We start from the raw sequence: 22,340 nt of genomic DNA, 5'->3' as shown, positions 1-22,340 counted from the left end.
AGTGCCGCAAGACACAGCACATCCACAGCAAGGCCACTTCATTAAATTGGGGACCCCCCTCTCCATCCCCTCATGCAGAAAAGGAGAAGACAGGGAGAAATCCCTTCAGGCTTTGTCAATTAATTTCTCATACATACTCCCTCACCCCCCCATCCCCCACCCACTCATACTCAATATAAACTGCCTACTTAAGCAACAGATCTTAGTCAGATCCTTTCATGATAACATGCATGAGACTGCAGTTCAACAGCAGTTGCATAAAGAGCTTTGATATATACAGTAGAGTGAAACAAGGATTTGCACTTGTCCCTGCACTCCTCAGCATCTTCTTTGACCTTCTTCTGCGCCATGGTACCTCAATAGAAGGCTGCTACCTCCACACCAGGTCAGAAGGGCCGTGGTGCTGGATGTGCTTATTTTCACCCAATGGCATGGGTCAGTGAAGGGAGGAAAACACTGGCAAACACTCAAGTCTACACCTGCCCTGAAACTATTACACCTTCCCCACTTCCTCTAGTTGTGACTAGGAACCTGCTATAAGTGCACTCTTTTGCTGCATTGCCTTCAACCCAAGTAGCGTGACAGGGAACAGGGCGCTGATATGGGAAGGGTGCTAAATGGTTTTAGTTTGTATAAGTTGAGTGTAATCTTTGGCTCAGCCACCCTTTCTATTAGGTACGTGTACCTAATAGCCTTTGGTACGTGTGTATTTACATGTGTACCTTCGAGGAAATATTGTAATTCTGTATTATTTAGGCTCTGATCTGCTTGATCTAAAATCTTTCCCAATGTGGAAAGCTTATGTATTGGTTGTCCTTTTTATATATGCAATAGTCATTTTAATAGACTTGTGTGGTAGATAACATAGTAAAGAAAAGTACATACATACATACATATACCAAGGCTTCTTCCCCCTTACCAGGGAGGTAGCCAAAAAGGACAAGGCATAAAATCATTCCCACCCATTCCATCCCCGAAAACACTCCACACCCCTCCACCCTCCCTCCCATCTTAGCACCTCCTAGATGACGGGTCATCCCTGCACCCTGTCCACTGCCCTGGGTCAGAAGCAGTGTCGCAGGACACAGCACATCCACAGCAAGGACACTTCATTAAATCGGCGACCCCCCTCTCCGTCCCCCCATATAAAGGAGAGGACGGGGAGAAATCCCTTCGGGCTGCGTCAAAATTTTTGCTCACACACACTACCTCACCCCCCATTCCCCCATCCATTCCACCTCATGCATCACAACATTTTCCATATACAACCATTCTCCATTCACCCCTGTCTTCTGTCCTCTCCTGTCCTTCCTCAACAGACATTCCCCTCTTCCCCAAAGCCCCCTTCACCCCATCCATCCATCTCATCCTAGGACGTCCCCTCATGTTCACTCCCTCCACATCTGCCTTCCATACCTCTTTTACTAGTCTTCACTCATTCTTTCCATGTGTCCAAACCATCCTAATACTCTTTCATCAACCCTATCTCCCAACTCCCTTTCCACCCCTGTTCTCCTCCTCACCTCCTCATTTCTCACTCTATCAAGCCTAGTAACCCCCATCATACTTCTCAGACACTTCATCTCAAACACATTCAAGTTCCTTCTCTCTTCCTCTCTTATGTTCCATGTTTCTGCTCCATACAGTGCTGTTGGCACAATCACTCCTTCATACAGTCTCCTCTTAGCATCCATTCCCAAATTTCTATTTCTCATTACACTTTTTAAACCACCAAGGCATTTACTCGCTTCTCTCAATCTACATTCTACCTCCACCTCCACTACATCTTTTCCTGCCACATTTGCACCCAAGTATCTTAAACTATCCACTTCCTCCACTTTCCCCCCTTATACATCTCATCACCTTACTTTTACCCACATTTATCTTCAGCTTTCTTCTATCACACACTCTCCCAAACTCTGTCACCAACTTCCTCAATCCCTCCTCCGATCCTGCCACAAGCGCAGTGTTGTCCGCAAACAACAGCTGGCTCACCTCCCACTTTTCTCCATTTTCCTTAACCATCTCCAATCCCTGACCCACTACCCTTGCATTCACCTCTCGCACCACCCCATCCATGTATAAGTTGAACAGCCAGGGTGACATAACGCATCCCTGACGAAGTCCCACCTTTACCTCAAACCACTCACAAAGTGAAAGGTGTTTAATTTACTGTGCTAATGAACAAATTATCTTTGATATTTGCTTCTTCATATATATATATATATATATATATATATATATATATATATGTATATGTATGTATATGTATGTATATGTATGTATATGTATGTATATGTATGTATATGTATGTATATGTATGTATATGTATGTATATTTACCTAGTTGTATTTTGCGGGAAGGGGAGCTATGCTCGTGTTGTCCCGCCTTTGTATCTTGCAGTGTCTAGTTTGTTTTTAAACTCATGAATGGTTTTTGCGCATACTATTTCATTGTCCAGTTTGTTCCAAGTGTCCAAAACTCTATGAGGAAAACTGTTTTTCTTCAGTTCTCTTCTATAGCTATGTTTTTTTATTTTCTTTCCATGTCCTCTTGTGTTTCTTTTGTCCCATATGTATGTGTATATATATGTATATATGTATTGTATATGTATGTATATATGTGTATATATGTATATATATATATATATACATGTATATGTATGTGTATATATGTATATATATATATGTATATATATATATATATAAGTATATATATGTAAATATATATATATATTCTTTTTTCTTTTTCAAGGTATTTTAAATTTCAATATGTTTGGTATTCCAATGGTGGGAGCTGACATATGTGGCTTCAATGGTAACACAACTGTCAACCTCTGTGAACGATGGATGGAACTTGGAGCATTTTACCCCTTCAGCCGTAACCACAACACAGATGATGGAATTGTAAGTTTGTTTATGACACCACTTATTTTTTTTATTTTATTTTTTTATGTTGAACTGTTGTTTGTACTTAATTAATAAAAGTGTGTCTTCCAATTGGTTAGTAGGAGGAGTACAGGACAAATTGGTGACAAATGAGTGTGGGTGGGTGCATGTCCCCGTATAAGCGGGAAGAAGCATTTATGGTATATATGGATTATTATTGATAATATTAGGGAGGGAGGGCTGGTGAATGGGAGTGGAGTGGGTTGTGATGAAATGGAAGGGAATGAAATTATGCCTTTTGACTTTGGCTACCTCCCTTGTAAGGGGGAAAAAGCCTATGGTATATGTATGTATTACCATTTTGTATTTTGTCTTTACATAGGATCAAGATCCAGTAGCTCTGGGTGAACGTGTGACAAACTCATCACGAAAGGCCCTTGTGCAGCGATACACGCTGCTACCATTTCTTTATACACTGTTCTTCAAGGCCCATCTGTTGGGAGAAACTGTTGCAAGACCATTATTTTTCCAGTAAGGCTTTTGTAGATTATTTAAATTTGTATAGTTATATGTGCTTTATTTTCTAATTTTTCACCCTTATTATTAAGAGGGGGAGAAGCCTTTTGGTACATAGATATTAATTCCTCAGTATAGACTATCCAAACAGTCCATACTAGGATGATTTTTAGGATGCTACATAGACCAGAGTGATGCATCATTTGTATATTTTAGAGTAAAATCATTGCTCCAAATGGAATGATGAAATGGTTTTGTTCTACTGCTGCCCCATGTTTTTGCTGTTCCCTTAAACCTACTCTTTACCACTTGCATGGCTTTCCCTCTTTCTTCTCTAATCATCCTATGTTTTGGTTGGTAAGGGGGAGGGAAGAAGAATGCTACCTTTGTGTTCCATGCTTGTCCTAGAAGGCAACTTAGGTGGGACAGAATGAGATAACTAGAAATCACCCATCCTGTATTTTTTATCGAAAAGTCAAGGCACAAATGAGCCTGGGAGGAGTCCAACTAGAATCTTAGTAATTGGATCATTAAATGTGCATGAATGTGTTGTAGATGAGAATGAATGGGAAGATATTGGTAGAGTGTTTGTGATAAGAAAGATGTTGTATTAGCATTGAATGAAAGGAAACTGAAAGGAAATGATGAGTTTGAGTTTGGGAACATGGTGAGTATGTGTCAGGAGTGGTGAGAAAAAGAAGGAATGGAACTGTTGATAAGCGATGAGATGGGCAAGTGCATGGTGAAGTGAAGTATCTTTAAGGAAAGTGTCGACAAAGACGAAATTAGATAGGAAAATGAGGAGAGAAAACATTTTGAATTGATTGTTTTGAATTTTTTTAGGATAAATATATGTGTGGGGATCTTGGTGTAAGAGAAAAAGATGAACTGACAGATGTAGTAGGGAGGTATGGTATAGCAGGAAGAAATTGTAGCAGAGATGTTAGAGATGAGTATTGAAACAGAAATGATTATAGCCAACACAATATTCACCTAATTGCAGTATGTATATAGAAATAGCAACACCTGTGGGTCCTGTCTCTTACTCTGATTTACGAATATTGTATCTAGATCAGATTCCTGTATAGTTCCAAATTGGCCTATATCCTTATGTTCTAGTTATGATACATAGGTTTGAATTCATGTATTGTAGCTTGACCTGTAGAAAACTGTATTTATTTGATGTTTGTGGAGAGATAATGGGAAGAGGATGATGGGTGGGAGGGTAGTCAAGAAGGCATTAATGGACTATGTAGTGGTAACCAAGATGAGGATTGGAAGACTTTTTAGAAATAAATGGTTTTAGGGGAAGAGGGTAATGGATTGTGTGATCATTATTTGGTAGAAGAGATATTGGGAATGGAAGTAAAGTGGAGGGGAAGAAAAGGGAGTAAAAGAGAACTGCTGAAGATGTGTAGATTAAATGAGAAGAAAAAGGAGAAAGAATACTGAGCTAAGTCAAGAGAGGCATGGAATGTACAGACGCTCCTCAACTTACGTTTTAGTTACGTTCCGAACGGCTGAACGTAAGTTGAAAATGAACGTAAATCATTAATTATACACATAACATTGTAAAATAACATTAATTTCAAATAAATTAAATTCAAGCAACATAAATTGAGATGGCGGAGGAGGAGGGGAGGAGGAGGAGGCAAGGCGCGGCACTTTCAGTCTGTCGTTTGTGCAATGTAAACAATGGACGCAGCGTCATGCATAAGTATCGTTTGAACTACGGAGAGTGCGCTAAACTAAAAAATTCACTCCAAATTTTTTTTTTTACAATTTTTTTTTTTACAGTCGGTTCAAACGTAAAATCGAAAAAACGTAAAACGAATGAATGTAAGTAGAGGAGCGTCTGTATTAAAAAAAAAGTATAGGAAGACTGGAAGGAGAAAGCACTAAGTTCATAGGTGGTATGTGGGATGAGAAGGATGGGAGAGAAGAGAAGGAGAAGCAATGAATGATGGGATGAAGAGGTGAAAGCAATATTGACAGGCTAGAAACAACCATATGAAGATTGGTTGCAAAAGTGGAAGTAGGAAAGTACATGAAAAGTGCAGAAGATGGTGGAAGCAAAATGGTAGGTTAGGGAGGCTAATAGGAGAGAGGTGAAGAGTAGTGTGGGTTTAGGAAAAGCAAAGGGTGTTTGCATCAAATTTTTGTGGTAAGGCAGATTTGTGAGAAGTTTCTGACAAAAGGTAAGGATGTTTTTTTGTTTTTTTTTGGGGGGGGGGCTTTTTTGGATTTGGAAAAGGCTAATGACAGGGTAGACAGGAAGGCACTGGGAGATATTGCAGATATATGGGACTGGGGGAAAGCTGTTAAGGTAGTCAGGAGTTTTTACAAGAGTAGTAGAGCTTGTGTTAGGATTGGGAATGGAGAGAGCAAATGGTTTGGGGTGAAGATGGAGCTGCATCAGGTTTGTCATGTCACCATGGCTGTTCATTATGTACATAGATGAAGTGGTAAGAAGATAAATGTGAGAGTGATGAGAAAGGGTTTGGAGATGGTTAAAGATAGTGGTGGAAACGAGCCAATTGTAGTTTGTGGATGAAATTTAAATATATTTGAGATGAGTCTCAGAAGAGTGGCAGAAGTTACAAGGTTGGATAGAGTGAGAAATGAGGTGAAGATGATATTGGGGGTTGAAAGAGAGCTGGCAGATAGGTCAGATAAAAGTCTATTGGGATGGTTTGGTTTGGGCACATGGGAAGAACAAATGAAGAAAGATTAGCAAAAAATAGTTTGAAAGGCAAAGGTGGGTGGGGTGAACTTGAAGGGGGGACTGAGGATGAGATGGGTTGAAAGGGGCTTTGAGCAAGATGTGGTATGATAGAAATTTTGAGGTAACTGCCAGTATTAATGAAATTGATAAGAATTACAAAAGTAAATAAATTTTTGTATCCCTGGTGGCCACATGAAGTATATTACAGTAGAAAGTATGGGAATGCACTTTTCTTAAACTTATAATTGCATGAAAATTGTAAATTTAGGTCCTGAAGGGATGTCATGTTCAACCATTATCCCTTTAAAAAAGTATGTAGGCCCACTTCCAGTTTCCAAGTGTAAACTTAATTGCATGTTCTGTGGGGATACATGATAAGTATGGTATATAAGTTACATCCAATTTTGTTCCGCAAGATTCATTAAGTTGTCAAAAGTAGGATTACTGTATTATATATATATACATTTTTTTTTTTGTCTTTGAAGGTTTCCAATGGACAGTAAGACTTATGGTATAGACACACAATTCCTCTGGGGTTCTGGACTTATGATAGCACCAGCACTTTTGCAGGTATGGACTTATTTTTTCTCGATTGTTTAGAGTAATGTAAATTATATGCAGTACATTCTCTATTATTATTGACTTAAGCAGTGTGGCTGAAATGAAATGAAATCTGTCTTTATGTTAAATTAATTGAAAAAATCAGCAGAGCAAAATGGTTTGTATTAGTCATTCTGCTGGCTAGCAGGCCATGAGCCAGATTATGGTAAACAGTGCAAGTTGTGAGAAACATTATATCACATCATGGGTTCCCAACACAACCACTGGCTTACTAGAAGCTCTTGTGTGTTGAGGATGGTCTGCACCTCTTTGCTGCTCAGAATCTCACTCCTCTATCTCTGCAGGCCAAACTTGGTACTCCATAAAGTGAAAAAACAAAATTTTCTTATGCTCCTACTACTGCATTATTAGCTATTTTTCATTATTTGTCAAGGACTTGGCCACCATGTTACAAATGATAGTGTCTACTGTTGGAAGTACCAGGTTATATGTTTTTACTTGTGATTATTCTATTTCTTAAGAGGCCCAGCACAAGTGGTATATAAATACCAAATTACTTCCCCCCCCCTTTTAAGAGGGGTGGCAAAGTCAAAGCATACACCCACACTACACTCACCCCATACCCATCTAAAAACCCATTTATCGTCTCCTGCATCTTGGTACCTTATGGATGAGGGGTCATCCCTGCCCTTTGCCACATCAACCTGTCCATCCACCTCATTCTTGATCTTCTAAGACTTCTGAGTACATCATTTGCTATGGCTCATGATTTGGATTTCATATTCATTGGACACAAACCATTTCTCTTGCACTGGTGTAACCTAAGCATGTTATGAATCTGATATGTTACATCTGAGATGTTCCTCCAAATTGTAGTGGTAATTTTCCTAGCCTTTTACATTTCATATTCCTGGCATAATTTCCTTGAGGTAATGTTGTCTTCTTGTCAGCCAAAATGTATGACACATATAGTCTTGTCAATTACACCTCTAACAAGAGCTTTGTGTGTATTTACCTACCTAGTTGTATTTACCCAGTTGTATTTTATGGGAAGGGGAGGTATGCTTGTGGTGTCCTGTCTTCATATCTCATTTTACCTGAACTGTTTTTACATGCATATACCAAGGCTTTTTCCCCCTTACAAGGGAGGTAGCCAAAAAGGGAAAGGCATAAAATCATTTCCACCCATTCCATCCCTGAATACACTCCACACCCCTCCACCCTCCCTCTCATCTGAGCACCTCCTGGATGACGGGTCATCCCTGCACCTTGTCCACTGCCCTGGGTCAGAAGCAGTGTCGCAAGACACAGCACATCCACAGCAAGGCCGCTTCATTAAATCAGCGACCCCCCCTCTCCGTCCCCCCATTGCATAAAAGGAGAGGACGGGGAGAAATCCCTTCGGGTTGCGTCAAATTTTGCTCACACATACTACCTCACCCCCCATCCCCCTGCCCATTCCACCTCATGCAATCACAACATCATCCATATACAACTATTCTCCATTCACCCCTGTCTTCTGTCCTCTCCCGTCCTTCCTCAACAGACATTCCCCTCTTCCCCAAAGCCCCCTTCACCCCATCCATCCACCTCATCCTAGGACGTCCCCTCATGTTCACTCCCTCCACATCTGCCTTCCATACCTCTTTTACTAGTCTTTCTTCACTCATTCTTTCCTTGTGTCCAAACCATCCTGTTTTTAAATTCATGTATTGTTTTTGCACACACCACTTTCTCATCTAGCTTGTTCCAAATGTCTATTACTCTGTGGGGAAAGCTGTTCTTTTTCAGATCTCTTCTATAACGGTCCTTCTTGATTTTCTTTCCATGTCCTCTTGTATTTCTATCATCCCATTTTATTAGATCGTCTCTATCAATAGTTCATGATTCTATAAATAGTTATCAAATCTCCTCTCTTCTTTGCTCGAATGTCTGTAGCTCAAGTTTTGTTAGTCTCTCTTCATATGATAGTTTTGAGAGTGTTGGTGCCAATTTTGTAATTGCTCTTTGTATTCTTTCAAGTTTTGTTATACATTTTTTTGTACTTGGTGACCACATTGTCGCTGCATATTCCAATCTTGGTCTTATCAAAGTGATTAGTATCTTCACCATTTCTTCATCCAGGTACAAAAATGCCACTTTGATTGTTCTTATTAAATTATAAGTTTCTCCAAAAATCTTGTTTATATGTTTTTCAGGTGACATATTATTTATAATAATGACTCCTAGGTCCTTCTCATTTTCTACTTTTTTATTCCTTCTTCTCCCAATTTGTATGATCCTACTATTCTGTTTTTGCTTCTTCCAAATTCCATTATACTACACTTCTTAGTATTGAATTCCATCTCCCACTTCCTATTCCATTCCCATACTTTATTGAAATTACTCTGTAGCAACTCACATTTTTCTTCAGTGTTCACTTTTTTTAACAGTTTTGCATCATCTGCAAAGAAGCTCATATAACTTTCTATTCCGTCATCCATATCATTAATATATATAGCAAACATTATTGGGGCCAGAACTGTTCCTTGTGGAACACCGCTTATTACTTCATCCCATTTTGAGTGTTTGTCTCTTATCATTATTCTCATTTTTCTTTCTTGCAAAAAGTTTTCCATCCATTTAAGCAGTTTGCCCTGTATTCCTCCTTCAGCTTCTAATTTCTTAAGCAACTTCTTATGTGGTACTTTGTCAAAAGCTTTTTTTAGGTCTAGAAATGCACAATCAGCCCATCCATCTCTTTCTTGTATTATATCTATTAGCCTTGAATAGAAACATATTAAATTGGTGATGCATGATTGTCCTTGTCGGAATCCAAATTGCCTTGGATTTAGCACGTTGTTTTTTTCTAAATATTTTACCCATTTACTTTTGATAATTCTTTCACAAATTTTTGCTATTGTACTTGTTAGAGAGACTGGTCTATAGTTGGTAGGGTCTTCTTTATTTCCCCTTCTATATATAGGTACTATATTTGCTTTTTTCCAATCTTTTGGAACTTTTCCTTCTTTCAAGGAACTGTTTATTATGCTATGTATTTTGTCTGCCAGTTCATTCCTGCATTCCTTCAAAATCCAGTTTGCTATTTCATCTGGTCCATGCAATTTTCTGACATCAGTATTACTCAAGTGTTTCAAGGTGCAGGGATGACCCGTCATCCAGGAGGTGCTCAGATGAGAGGGAGGGTGGGAGGGGTGTGGAGTGTATTTAGGGATGAAATGGGTGGGAGTGTTTTTATGCCTTTCCCTTTTTGGCTACCTCCCTTGAAAGGGGGAAAAAGCCTTGGTATATGTATGTATGTATGTATTTAATGTCCCTATTGCAGAAAGGACTAAGGAAAAATATTTCATATTCTGTTCATTGTAACAATTTGTATATTGTGCTAAAATATTCAGGGCTTCATTGACCTTTTTTTATTATAATTATTTTGTCAATCTTGTAGGCGTGTTCAGGCTAGAATTGCCCCCCCCCCCCTAAATGTGCTGCCCCAGGGCATATGCACCCCATCTCCCTCATGTGAGGGCCCTGTGTGTATTTACCTAGTTGTATTTTATGGGAAAGGGAGCTATGCTTGTGGTGTCCTGCCTTTGTATCTCTGTGTCTAGTTTGCTCTTAAACTCATGAATGGTTTTTGCACACACTATTTTTTTGTCCAGTTTGTTCTAAGTGTCCACCACTCTGTGTGGAAAACTGTTTTTCTTCAGATCTCTCCTATAACTACAGTATGTCTTTTTTTTTTTTTTTTCCTCCATGTCCTCTTGTTTCTCTTGTCCCAGTTTAACAAGTCCTCTCTATCGAGTATTTCTGTGGCCTTCATGATTCTGTAGATGGTCAATAGGTCACCTCTCTTCTTTGCTCCAGAGTTGGTAACTCCAGTTTAGCCAGTCTCTCCTCATGTGACAAGTTTGCAAGTGCAGGGGTCATTTTCGTGGCTGCTCTTTGGATTCTTTCTATTTTATTTATATTCTTTTTGGTACTGGGTGACCACAATGTTGCTGCATATTCTAGTCTAGGCCGTATCAGTATGTATATATAGAATATGTTTTTATTTTTCAGCATCAAACAAAGGTTAATGCCTATTTGCCAAAAGGCCTGTGGTATGACTGGTACACTGGTGAACAGCTGAAAAGCAAGGGGGAAGTGTTTAAGTTAGATGCCCCACATGATACCATACCACTCTTAGTCAGAGGAGGCTCAGTTCTTCCCACCCAGGACCCATCAACTACTACAGTTAAAAGGTAAGGGAGGAAACAATTGCAGACTTTATGCTCTTGCATTTACCAAATTATTTTTCCTGCTTACTGTGTATGCCCTAAGCTATTTTTTAAGGTAGTAAGGTCATGGAAAGGAGTACTTAACTCCAACCAAAGTTATCAAGTATATCCATGATACCTACATGGACCCTGTCTGGTGTATTGGCTGCATGTTATAGTGGCAAAGTGGCATGTAGCTGATACTTTAGGGTCTATATAGGGAACCCCATGGACCAGAGCCACACATCATTTTGTCTGTGATAGAGGAAATCTCTGTTTATAGAGAAATGATGACACTTTTATTATACAAAGGGCGGAGCATGCCGACAGGAGACCTTTTGATCCCTCCATTATGCTGTCCCCCCACCCCTTGTTACTGTCTTGTACCATTTCTCTGAATATTCATTTCCTTTTTTTGCCTAACCCTGTGATGGGGGAAAAGAATGATGCCACCAAGTCTTCCCACTTGAGTCATATGATGCGGCAAAAAATGGGATGGGGATAGGACTAAGAATCCTTCTCTCTGTAGCTCCAAAAGGGGCATTCCTAAAAAGAAAAAAAAAAAAAAAGTAAGGCATTAGAGGGTCTAGGAGTTTTCCAACCAGTACCCTAAGGTTTAGGTCTTTTAATGTGTGTGGATGTGGTACAGATGAGAGTAAAAGGGAAGAGATAGGTAGTATGTTTGTGAGAAGAAAGAGGGATGTGTTGGCATTGAGTGAAACTAAGTTGAAAGGGAGGGGCGAGTGTGAGTTTGGGAGTGTATTTGGGAGGTTCTTAGGAGTGAAGAGAGGATGAGGGAGAGAAGGGGTGGCTATACTAGTAAGTGAAGAGGTAGGTAAGCATGTAGTGGAGTGGAAGGTTTCTTCAAGGTTAAAGTGGATGAAGGTGAAGCTGGGAAGGGAGATGTGGGTTACTGTAAATGCATACAGGCCTGGTAGTGAGAAGAGTGTAGAGGAAAGGGAGGCTTTTTGGATAGATTTAAATGAGTGCATAGAGAGATTAGGGAGAAATGTCAATGTAGTGGTATTGGGAGACTTTAATGCTAGGGTAGGAAATGAACCAATAGATGGAGTGATTGGGAAGTATGGAGTTCAAGGAAAAAATCATAGTGGAGAGTTGATGGTGGAAATGTGTCTCGAAAGAGAGTTGATGATAGCAAATACAGTGTTTCGGAAGAAAGTCAAGCATGATATAGCATTAATGGACTATGTATAGTGGTAACCAGGAGTATAGTAGGAAGAGTTAAGGATATACATGTTCTAAGGGGAGAGAGTGGGGGAATGTCAAATCATTTTTTGGTGGAAGGTAAGCTGAGAGTGGAGGATAGGTGGAGAAAGAGGAAAAGGGCAGAAGGCAGGGAGGTACTTTGGGTGAGCTGCTTAAATGAGAAAGAAAAGGAGAAGGAGTATAAGAAGAAGCTGAGAGAGGAGTGGGAGGGAGTGAATGATAGAGTAGAACTAGGAGTGAGGGAGGAATGGGGATGATTCAAGGAGGGAGTAATAAGGTGTGCAAAGATGGTATGTGGAACAAGGAGGATGGGAGGAAATAGAAGGAAGGTTAGTGAATGGTGGGATGAGGAAGCAAAGAAGGGTGTAGAAGAGAAGCAGCAAGCTTTCATAGATTGGTTACAAATTAGGATGAGGGAATGATATGAGAAGTACAAAGTAAAGAGAAGAGAAGTAAAGCATAAGATAAAGGAGGCAAAGAGGAGAGCAGATGTGAAATGGGGTAAGAGTATGACAAATTTTTGAAAGCAATAAAAAAATATTTTGGAAAGAAATTAAGAGAGGAAGAGGAGGTGAATCAAATAGAGAAGAAAAGGTAAAAGGTGCAGATGGAGAGATGATAATGGAAGAGAAGGCAGTGAGAGAAAGGTGGGCAGAGTATTTTAGGGAGATGCTAAATGTGAAGGAAGATAGGGAGGGAAAGGTAGTTGCAGTGGGAAGTCCTAAGAGAATGAGAGTAATGAGTGAGGAAAATGGAGGAAAAATAAAGAAAGATGAAGTGAAGGCAGCTGTTAAGATGATGAGAGCAGGTAAGGCACCTGGATTGGATGGATGCCATGCAGAATGTCTAAAAAAAAGGAGGTACAGTGATGGTGGACTGGCTAGTGATGCTATTTAATGTTTGTTTAAGAGAGGTTAGAATGCCATAGGACTGAAGGAGTGCATGTATAGTTCCACTTTACAAGTGAAAAGGGGACAAGTGTGAGTGTAGTAGTTTCAGAGGGATCAGCTTGTTAAGTGTAGTTGGGAAGGCTTGTGGGAGGATCTTGGTTGAGAGGATTAGGAGAGGAACAGTATGGGTTTATAATAGGTAGGGGTTGTGTAGATCAGATTTTTGTGGTAAGACAGATATGTGAGAAAGCTGTAGGGAAAGGTAAGGATGTTTTTTGGGCTTTTATGGATCTGGAAAAGGCTTATGATAGGGTAGACAGAAAGGCACTGTGGGAGGTATTGCAGATATATGTGATAGGAGGAAAGCTGTTAAGAACAGTCAAGACTTTTTACAAGAGTAGTAGAGCTTGTATTGGGATTAGAAATGGAAATATTGAATGGTTTGAGGTAAAGATGGGACTTTTCCAGGGATGTTTTATATCACCCTGGCTGTTCAATCTTTACATGGATGGGGTGGTGCAAGAGGTAAATGCAAGGGTAGTGGGTCAGGGATTGGAGATGGTTAAAGAAAATGGAGAAAAGTGGGAGATAAGCCAGTTATTGTTTGTGACAACACTGTGTTTGTAGCAGGATCAGAAAAGGGATTGAGGAAGTTGGTGATAGAGTTTGGGAAGGTGTGTGAAAGAAGGATTGGAAAAATGCAAATATTGTACCATTATATAAAGGAGGGGACAAGGAAAATCCAACTAACTATAGACCAGTCTCCCTTACAAGCACAATAGCAAAAATATGTGAAAAAGTTATCAAAAGTAGATGGATTGAATATCTGGAAGAAAAAAATATACTGAAACCAACACAATGTGGAATTCGACAAGGAAGATCATGTTCCACTAACTTGATTTTCTTCTCAAGATTAATAGAAATAATACAATAAAGGGACAGATGGGTGGATCGTGCTTTTCTAGATCTACAAAAAGCATTTGATAAAGTACCACACAAAAAGCTATTAAGAAAAATGAAATCAATAGGTAGTATTCAAGGAAAATGATTGGAATGGATGGAAGATGTCTTGACCAGGAGAAAAATGAGGGTCGAGTACTTAGAAAGAAACAAATATTCAATCTGGGAAGTAATGATAAGTGGAGTCCCACAAGGTTCGGTATTGGCTCTGATTATGTTTGCCATATAAATGACATGGATGAAGGTGTGGAATGTTATTTGAACTTCTTTGCAGATGATGCAAAACTGTTAAAGAAAGTAAGTACAGAGGAAGATTGTGAATCACTACAGAAAGACTGATAAAGTCTGGGAATGGAGTCAAAAATGGGAAGTGAATAACATCAAGAAATGTATAATGAAGTTTGGAAAAAGTGAAAATCGAATATCAGGGCAATACAAAATTGGTACAGAGGAAGTCAAAAAAGTAAGCTCGGAAAGGGACCTAGGAGTAATTAATTATCAGCAAAGACATATCACCAGACAAGCATATCAACAAAATAGTCGGAGAAACCTTTAATTTACTAAGGTCAATGAAAGTAGCTTTTGATTACTTGGATGAGGAAATGGTAGAGAAAATATTAGTTACGCTGATAAGACCAAGATCGGAGTATGCTGCAACAATATGGACACCCAGTACTAAAAAGAATATAAAGAAATTAGAAAGAATACAAAGAACAATGACAAAGCTGGCACCAACATTCTCCAAATTGATATACAAACAAAGATTGTCCAAATTGGAACTACCAACCCTGAAACAAAAAAGAGAAAGAGGAGATCTACTAACTATTTACAGAATTATGAAAGGGATGGAAGTCCTAGATAGAGATGATTTATCAAAGTGGGACAAGAGAAAAACAAGATATGAAAAGAAACTCAAAAAGGATAGTTATTGAAGATATCTGAAAAAGAATAGCTTCCCACACAGTGGTGGATATCTGGAATAAATTGGATGAGGCAACAGTGTGTGCAAATACTATACAAGAATTCAAGAAAAAACTTGGTGTTGAAAGATACAAAGACAGATCACTACGAGCATAGCTCCCTTCCCATATGATACAACTAGGTAAATACACACACTAGAATTACTGACTATGGAACAAAGGAGAGAAAGGGTGACTTGTTGACCATCTACAGAATTATTAGAGGTATAAAAGTCCTTGGTAGAGAAGACTCACTAAATTGGGATAAGAGAAACACAAGAGGACATGGAAAGAAGCTCAAAAAGGACAGTTATAGAAGAGACCTGAAAAAGAACAGCTTTCTCCACAGAGTGGTGGATGTATGGAACATACTAGATGAAACAATATTGTGTGCAAAAACAATACACAAATATAAGAGCAAATCAGACATGGCGAGATACAGAGAAGGGACACCACAAGCGTTGCTCCCCTTCTCGTAAGATACAACTAGGTAGGTAAATACACACATGGGAAATTGAAAGTATAGACATCCTTTTTCTTTACATTTAACCTCTTCCATACAATGACACCTACATAGGTGTAAGGAGATGCGAGTGAGTATACAAAGATGCTGGCGTCAGCATTTTGTAGTTGTAGCCAAGTGACCCCTGAATTCTGTGAACTGGTTTGATCATGTTTTCTGTGTTTATTATTACTCGGTGAAAGAGAATGAATAATACAGCAATGACTATATTTTATAATGCAAGTATTGTGATGCATCAATCATCATACCTAAGGCATCTGATGCTGCTGCTGCAAGAAATTGACTCGTATTGAAGAGGTTAAATATGGACAGTACTGTACTGTACAAGACAGAAAAAAAAAAAAATTAAACAGCTGTGACTATAACATGGAACAGGGAGTGGGAGTCAGGAGATATGAGAGGATGCATGACTGAATCTCCCCATAGATAATAAATGGTGTTTGTTAAATGCATCTTGATTATCAACCTCTGTATATAGTGAATTTTCATCTTTAGTGTAATCCACCCTTCCCCCATATGAGTTTGTTATATTGCACAGTTCTATGCAAGAGCCCTCCATCCTATTCACCCATTTTATTACATCATAGAAGGACAACCAATTGAATGCAAAAAAAAGCTACACCAGCTGCATACTACTCAGATATCTACAGCAATCGACCACCTGCATCACACAACCCATCCATACAAAAATGCGTTCACACTGGATAACAAAACAAACCCTTCAAGACTGACCACCAAGCTTCCTATTCAAGCCCTTCTAGTCATTAGCTTTAAAGAAAAATCCATCCATCCTAACAGAAGCAAGAAGTAAATTGCTATGGCCACCATCCACCACTAAAACAATATCCAGACAGAATGAATATACTGTACCTGGCCACACAAGCAAACTGACCCAACTGCAAACATCCTACGGAAGACATCAAACACCTTATCTTACACTGCTCAGTACATAGGCAACAACATAATATTTCTTCCTTGAGTGACTCTAGGGCTAGTCTGGTGGTTTTTGCTAACAACCTGGGAGCCATGTGTCTCTTGCAAGAAGGATCAGGGGGGAATTGGCTGAATAGTGAAAGTACCACAACTAGATGATCATATCTAATTCTTCTTCATTTTCAGTCGTTTGAATAAATTTGGCCTTGTCATTGCACCTGATGACTCTGGAAATGCTGCAGGAGAGTTGTACTGGGATGATGGGGATTCACTAGGTAAGTAAATAAAGAATATTCTTATTATATATCACATTTTAAAATTTTCCTCTGCAAGAAGTGGAGGTAGAAATATGTGAATTGTGAGAATAAGTTGAAACATGTATTGTAATTATGTTCTTTTCTATTGACAGATACAGTGGAAAGGAAGGAGTACAATCATATTGAGTTTGAATGTGGCTCAAATTCACTTATTAGCAAGAGAACATCGATTGATGGAGCCTTTTACCCAGCTAAAATGGAACTTGGTAAGTGTACTATGGAGCTATACATTTGAGATTATTGAGGGATTGCTTAATATATAGAGGTAAAATGCACAACCCACGTAAACCTGTTAAGTTAAATAGTATACAGCTATAGTGAGATCATGTGCCAAGAGGGGCAAGACATGCAAATGCTGCTCCATCACAAATCAAATACTGTACCCACTATCAGCACTACCACATTTAACACTCTTAAGCTTGAAACAGTAAGACATTTTTCAACTCAAAAGGATGTTCTCATTTCCATAAATTATTTTGAATAGATGAAGAGGTGGGGGGAAGGGATCACTATGTGATCAAATGGTGGAGTTGAACTAGCTCTGACCGTTAGGTCCTTTAGTGAAATCACTATGCCTTGCTGCAGTGCTTATAACAAGACCAGTGTGGCATAGGAAGGCACTTTTCAGTATGAAGAGATCTATGCTACTCGGTGGACTGTGCAAGACCAATGACATCACACTACAGCCAACCAATGAGAGAGCAGCATAGCCCAGCAGTAGTGCTAGTCAATCAGAAGCCTCAAAACTTAGTATCACCCCACCTACATGCATACATTAATGACCAAATCTGATCAAATATTCATTTAAACTCTTGCCACTGAAGAAACACCAAGAGGTGTGCAAGTTCATTCTGGCATAGTGCTTTATTTTGGTGGCCATGCCAAAGTATGGTGCAATCACTGTTGGATGGAGACATTCTGTGACAACTTCCTGTGGAAGGCAAAAATGCCCTTAGAAAAAGAGAAATAACAGGTAAAAAGATCTGCAATAATAATCTTGCCATATTTTTTAATAATATATATATATATACACACACATATACATCTGAAGCAAAACAGTTTTCCACACAGAGTGGTGGACATTTGGATGAAACAATAGTGTGTGCAAAAACTATACACGAATTTAAGAGCAAACTAGACACTGCAAGATACAAAAGCAGGACACCACGAGCATAGCTCCCCTTCCCGTAAGATACAACTAGGTTAATACACACACACTAAAATGGACCAATAATGGGTACCTGTATGTGGTGACCCAGCAAGATGGACAGCAGAGCTGCCCATTTTTCAAAACCCATTAACCTTTTCAGTTTGATCAGGAAGTGCAACACTCAGGAGGTGGCATTGTGTCTGTCTCTGGACTGGGCCCAAGATCTCTCTGTCTCTGTCAACTTCAAGTGTATTTATTACACTTTTTTACACACATGGTGAACTGACAACCAGCAACATAGAAACAGCCCTACACTAATACAACTCAAATAGTTCAAAGTTTCTTCCCAGAGAGATCTGTTGGAGGTTCCAAGGAGCATTGCCAGGCAGTGTGGGGCTGCAGGTTTTCCACTCGAGGCAATGGTTGATTGATTTATATATTTGAAGATTTAAAAATTCTTTATATGAAACATGTATTTGATTTTATGTTTAAATATTCTTACATATATATTTATTGCACTTTATTTATAATTTTGTGCTTTATGATTCATTCAACAGGCTCAATGCGAATCCTTGGTGTACTTGAAAAAGTTCAAGAGGTTGCAATTGATGGGAAGCTGGTCCCATTCTCATATAACTCTCAGTATCAGGTTAGTACCATTCAGAAAGCACATGACAATATCATGTAATGTACATTAAAAGGAGGTTTGCAGAACTATGTTTCAGGTAATCAGAAAGTGTCGTAAGTTGCTGTTTGATGTCATTGAAATTTGGACCAGGAGAAGGAATGAAATGTATTTTACTCCCCCATTTTTCTCCCTCAACCACCATCATCAGTTGGGAGCATATGCCAGGGAGCACATTGCTTCACTCAGACAGTCACCAGTTCCCAGTCTCTCTGAGCAAGCTCCTCCCATGCAGCCAGCCACCCTTTCCACTCCAAACAATTCTTGACAGATTCAGTCAACATGCCACATGATGCCCATATAGATAGAGTTGATGTTCACTAATTATGATAGTAATTAGCCTAGACTGAGTCTCACAGTACATTCTCTGTCTTGATATAAAGTCACTCCAATGAAACCCATGATTCACTGAAGGCACTTGGTACCAAAGACATTGAGACACCTCACCAAATCGGCATTCAGTGTCCACGTCTCACACCCATACAACAGGACATGGAACTTAAGTGATTTGAAGTCAGATTTTAGTCCTCCTGGATGAATATTAACACCTTATACTCTAGTTGAGTGTATCCACAACACCATAAGTAATGACATGACCCACCACTGTTCTGCACTACACTACCAAGGTTTGTAAAGCTTTCCAAGACCTTAATGTCCTTGCCACATGCATGGACAAATTGAACTGTGTCATCCAGTAAGACCCCAAACTCCTGGACCTTGGTCTTGATTCAGGAGACCTGGAGTACAAATGGTCTCACCTCTCTGTACAATAACTTGAGGGCTGCAAACAGGACCTCCAATAACTGCAAGAAGAACAGAATAATCAGCAAACATAAGGTTATTAAACCCTAGTGTTGCCATTAGATCCTCTGTTATGGCATTGATTGACAAGTCTGTTCAATACCCTGCCCATGCAGGTGTTTGTTTACAAATATTGAGGCAATGACACATCCTTGCCTCATTCCTAAACTAACAGGAAAGAAGCTGGATAGCCTCCTTCATACTTTAAAGTACTCACTGTCTCACAGTATAAGCCAGACATCAAGTTGATAATCCTTGCAGGAATCCCATGGATCTGCAGATTATCCCCAAGTACTCCATGATGCACCGAGTCAAATGTCTTCTTGAGATCAAGATAAGCAGCAAGGAACCTATATTGAAACCTGCATCGGGACTCCACAAAAACACAAAACTCTAGGGTCTGAACGGTATTTTACTTACCTTGTGTGAACTCAGACTGCTCAGGCCTCTGAAACTTTAGCAGATGTAAACAAACCTGTGTCAGCAACCGATGGGCAAGCACCTTGTGTGCAGTGTAATACCTTGGTAGTTGTTGCAGTCCTGTCTGTCCCCTTTCTCCTTCCAGATAGGGATGACAAGTCCCTTTTCCAGTTAAATGGAATGGTACCAGACAGCAGACAGTACTTCATGTAGCCCTCAGATCATGACCCTCCAACTTTCAGTAACTGTACACTGATGTTGCAGATGTCAGTTGTCTTTTCACCCTTCAACTTACAGCCTTTTTGACATCTATCAGAAAGGGCTGAGATTCATCTATCAGTGGATTGGTAATCGCCATTTGAACATCATCAAGCAGGAGCTGTGCATTTAGAGGGATACCCAAGAATAACTGCTCAAAGTACTTGGCTAAAGGGCTATACCTGTCCACACCTAACACTAATTTTCCATCAGATGTTCAGATTGTGCTCCTCTATATTATAGATTTGAAGCAGTTTCTTAAAGGCTTGGTAAGGAGGCGTGAGGTAATTTGCATGAAAACTACCCTGAACATCATCAGCAATTCCACTGACTTACCTTTCCTTATCCATCTTCATAAGAGAACTTCTCCACCATTTCTGAGTCTTATATTGGTCTAAGTCTCCAGTCATTCTGGCAGCACAATCTAACTATACTCTCCAGTGTCTCCTGTGATGCCACACTACTCCTGAACCTGCGCATTGTCCAATACACTCCCCAGCAACTTTCAGATTTTTAGATATATAGTTGTCCCACAGTTCTTCAGGCTTCACAAGATAGCTAAGTACTACAAACTGATTAGCAATTGCTATTGCATACTCCTGTGCACACTAAAGTGGGACAGAAGGAAAACAAGAGGACATGAGAAGAAACTTAAGAAGGACAGTTATAGAAGAGATCTGAAAAAGAATAGCTTCCCACACAGAGTGATAGGTATCTGGAACAAACTGAATGAGGAAACAGTGAGTGATAAAAATATACATGATTTTAAGAACAAACTGAATGCAGAAAGATATAAAAGCGGGTCACTTTGAGCATAGCTCTCTTCCCGTAAAATACAACTAGGAAAATACATATCCCTGAGCTTCTCCAGGTAACCAGGTTGGTTACATATAGGGATTTTTCATCAACCCTATCTGCCAGATCTCTTTCCACCATATGTCCTCATCTCACTCTATGCATCCTCAAAACCCCCACCATAGTTTGTCAAAACTAGAATTACCAACTCTGGAACAAAGAAGAGAAAGAGGTGATTTGTTGACCATCTACAGAATTATGAAAGGCATAGAACTCCTGGATATAGAAGATTTACTAAAGTGGTATATGAGAAACACAAGAGGACATGAAAGGAAACTCAAAAAGGACAGTTATAGAAAAGACCTGAAAAAGAACAGCTTTCCCCACAGAGTAATGGATGTATAAAACACACTAGACATAACAATAGTGTGTGCAGAAACAATACATGAATTTAAGGACAAATTAGATATGGCAAGATAAAGAGATGGGACACCACAAGCATAGCTCCCCTTCCCATAAGATACAACTAGGTAGGTAAATACACTTAGGCTCCTACATTCTGCCAAGTTACATACCCAAGTAATGTCAACCTTACAATTGCTTCAGTATTCTTAAAACAGGACACATTTGAGATAGAATATAGATGAGAAGTGGCTGTGAATTTAGAAATAGACAATTTTGGAGGGAGTCATAAAGTGTGCAAAGATGGTGTGTGGAACAAGAAGGATGGGAGGAAAGAGAAGGAAGGGTAGTGAGTGGTGGAATGAGGAAACAAAGAAGGTTGTTGATGAGAAGAAGCGAGCTTTCACAGATTGGTTACAAAATAGGACAAGGGAGTCATATGAGAGGTACAAAGAAAAGAAAAGAGAAGTAAAGCAAAAGGTAAAGGTTGCAAAGAGGAGAACAGATGTGAAATGGGTTAATAGTATGACAGAAAATTTTGAAAGTAATAAAAAAATGTTTTGGAAAGAAATTAAGAGAGGAAGAGGAAGCGAATCAAGTAGAGAAGAAAAGGTAAAAAGTGCAGATGGAGAGATGATAATGGAAGAGAAGGCAGTAAGAGGAAGATGGGCAGAGTATTTTAAGGAGTTGCTAAATGTGAAGGAGGATAGGGAGGGAAAGATAGTTGCAGTGGGAAGTGCTAAGAAAATGAGAGTTATGAGTGAGGAAAATGGAGGAGAAATAAGGAAGGATGAAGTGAAGGCAGTTGTTAAGATGATGAGAGCAGGTAAGGCACCTGGTCTGGATGGATGCCATGCAGAATGTCTAAAAAAAGGAGGTACAGTGATGGTGGACTGGCTGGTGAGGTTATTTAATGTTTGCTGGAGAGAGGGTAGAGTGCCGGAGGACTGGAGGAGTGCCTGTATAGTTCCAGTTTACAAAGGAAAAGGGGACAAGTGTGAGTGTAGTAGTTTTAGAGGGATTAGCTTGTTAAGTGTAGTTGGGAAGGCTTATGGGAGGATCTTGATTGAGAAGATT

The 22,340-nt window shown here is 39.5% G+C and overlaps 1 protein-coding gene across 1 annotated transcript in view; it reads left to right on the top strand.

Annotated features, from left to right (window-relative positions):
- Nucleotides 1–22,340, top strand: part of LOC143036738 (lysosomal alpha-glucosidase-like) — a 79,536-nt gene that overhangs the window by 46,428 nt on the left and 10,768 nt on the right. Inside the window, exons 15-21 of the mRNA XM_076204425.1 lie at nucleotides 2,755–2,906; nucleotides 3,271–3,419; nucleotides 6,615–6,699; nucleotides 10,747–10,928; nucleotides 16,622–16,710; nucleotides 16,845–16,958; nucleotides 18,460–18,551. Coding sequence (XP_076060540.1) covers nucleotides 2,755–2,906; nucleotides 3,271–3,419; nucleotides 6,615–6,699; nucleotides 10,747–10,928; nucleotides 16,622–16,710; nucleotides 16,845–16,958; nucleotides 18,460–18,551 — 863 coding nt within the window. The remainder of the gene's footprint in view (nucleotides 1–2,754; nucleotides 2,907–3,270; nucleotides 3,420–6,614; nucleotides 6,700–10,746; nucleotides 10,929–16,621; nucleotides 16,711–16,844; nucleotides 16,959–18,459; nucleotides 18,552–22,340) is intronic.

This window comes from Oratosquilla oratoria, chromosome 21, assembly GCF_046742065.1.
Source record: "Oratosquilla oratoria isolate Oo_2021 chromosome 21, ASM4674206v1, whole genome shotgun sequence".
NCBI classification, from domain to species: Eukaryota; Metazoa; Arthropoda; class Malacostraca; order Stomatopoda; family Squillidae; genus Oratosquilla; species Oratosquilla oratoria.
Note: the sequence above shows the minus strand (reverse complement) of the source record. Positions and strands in the feature narration are given on the sequence as shown.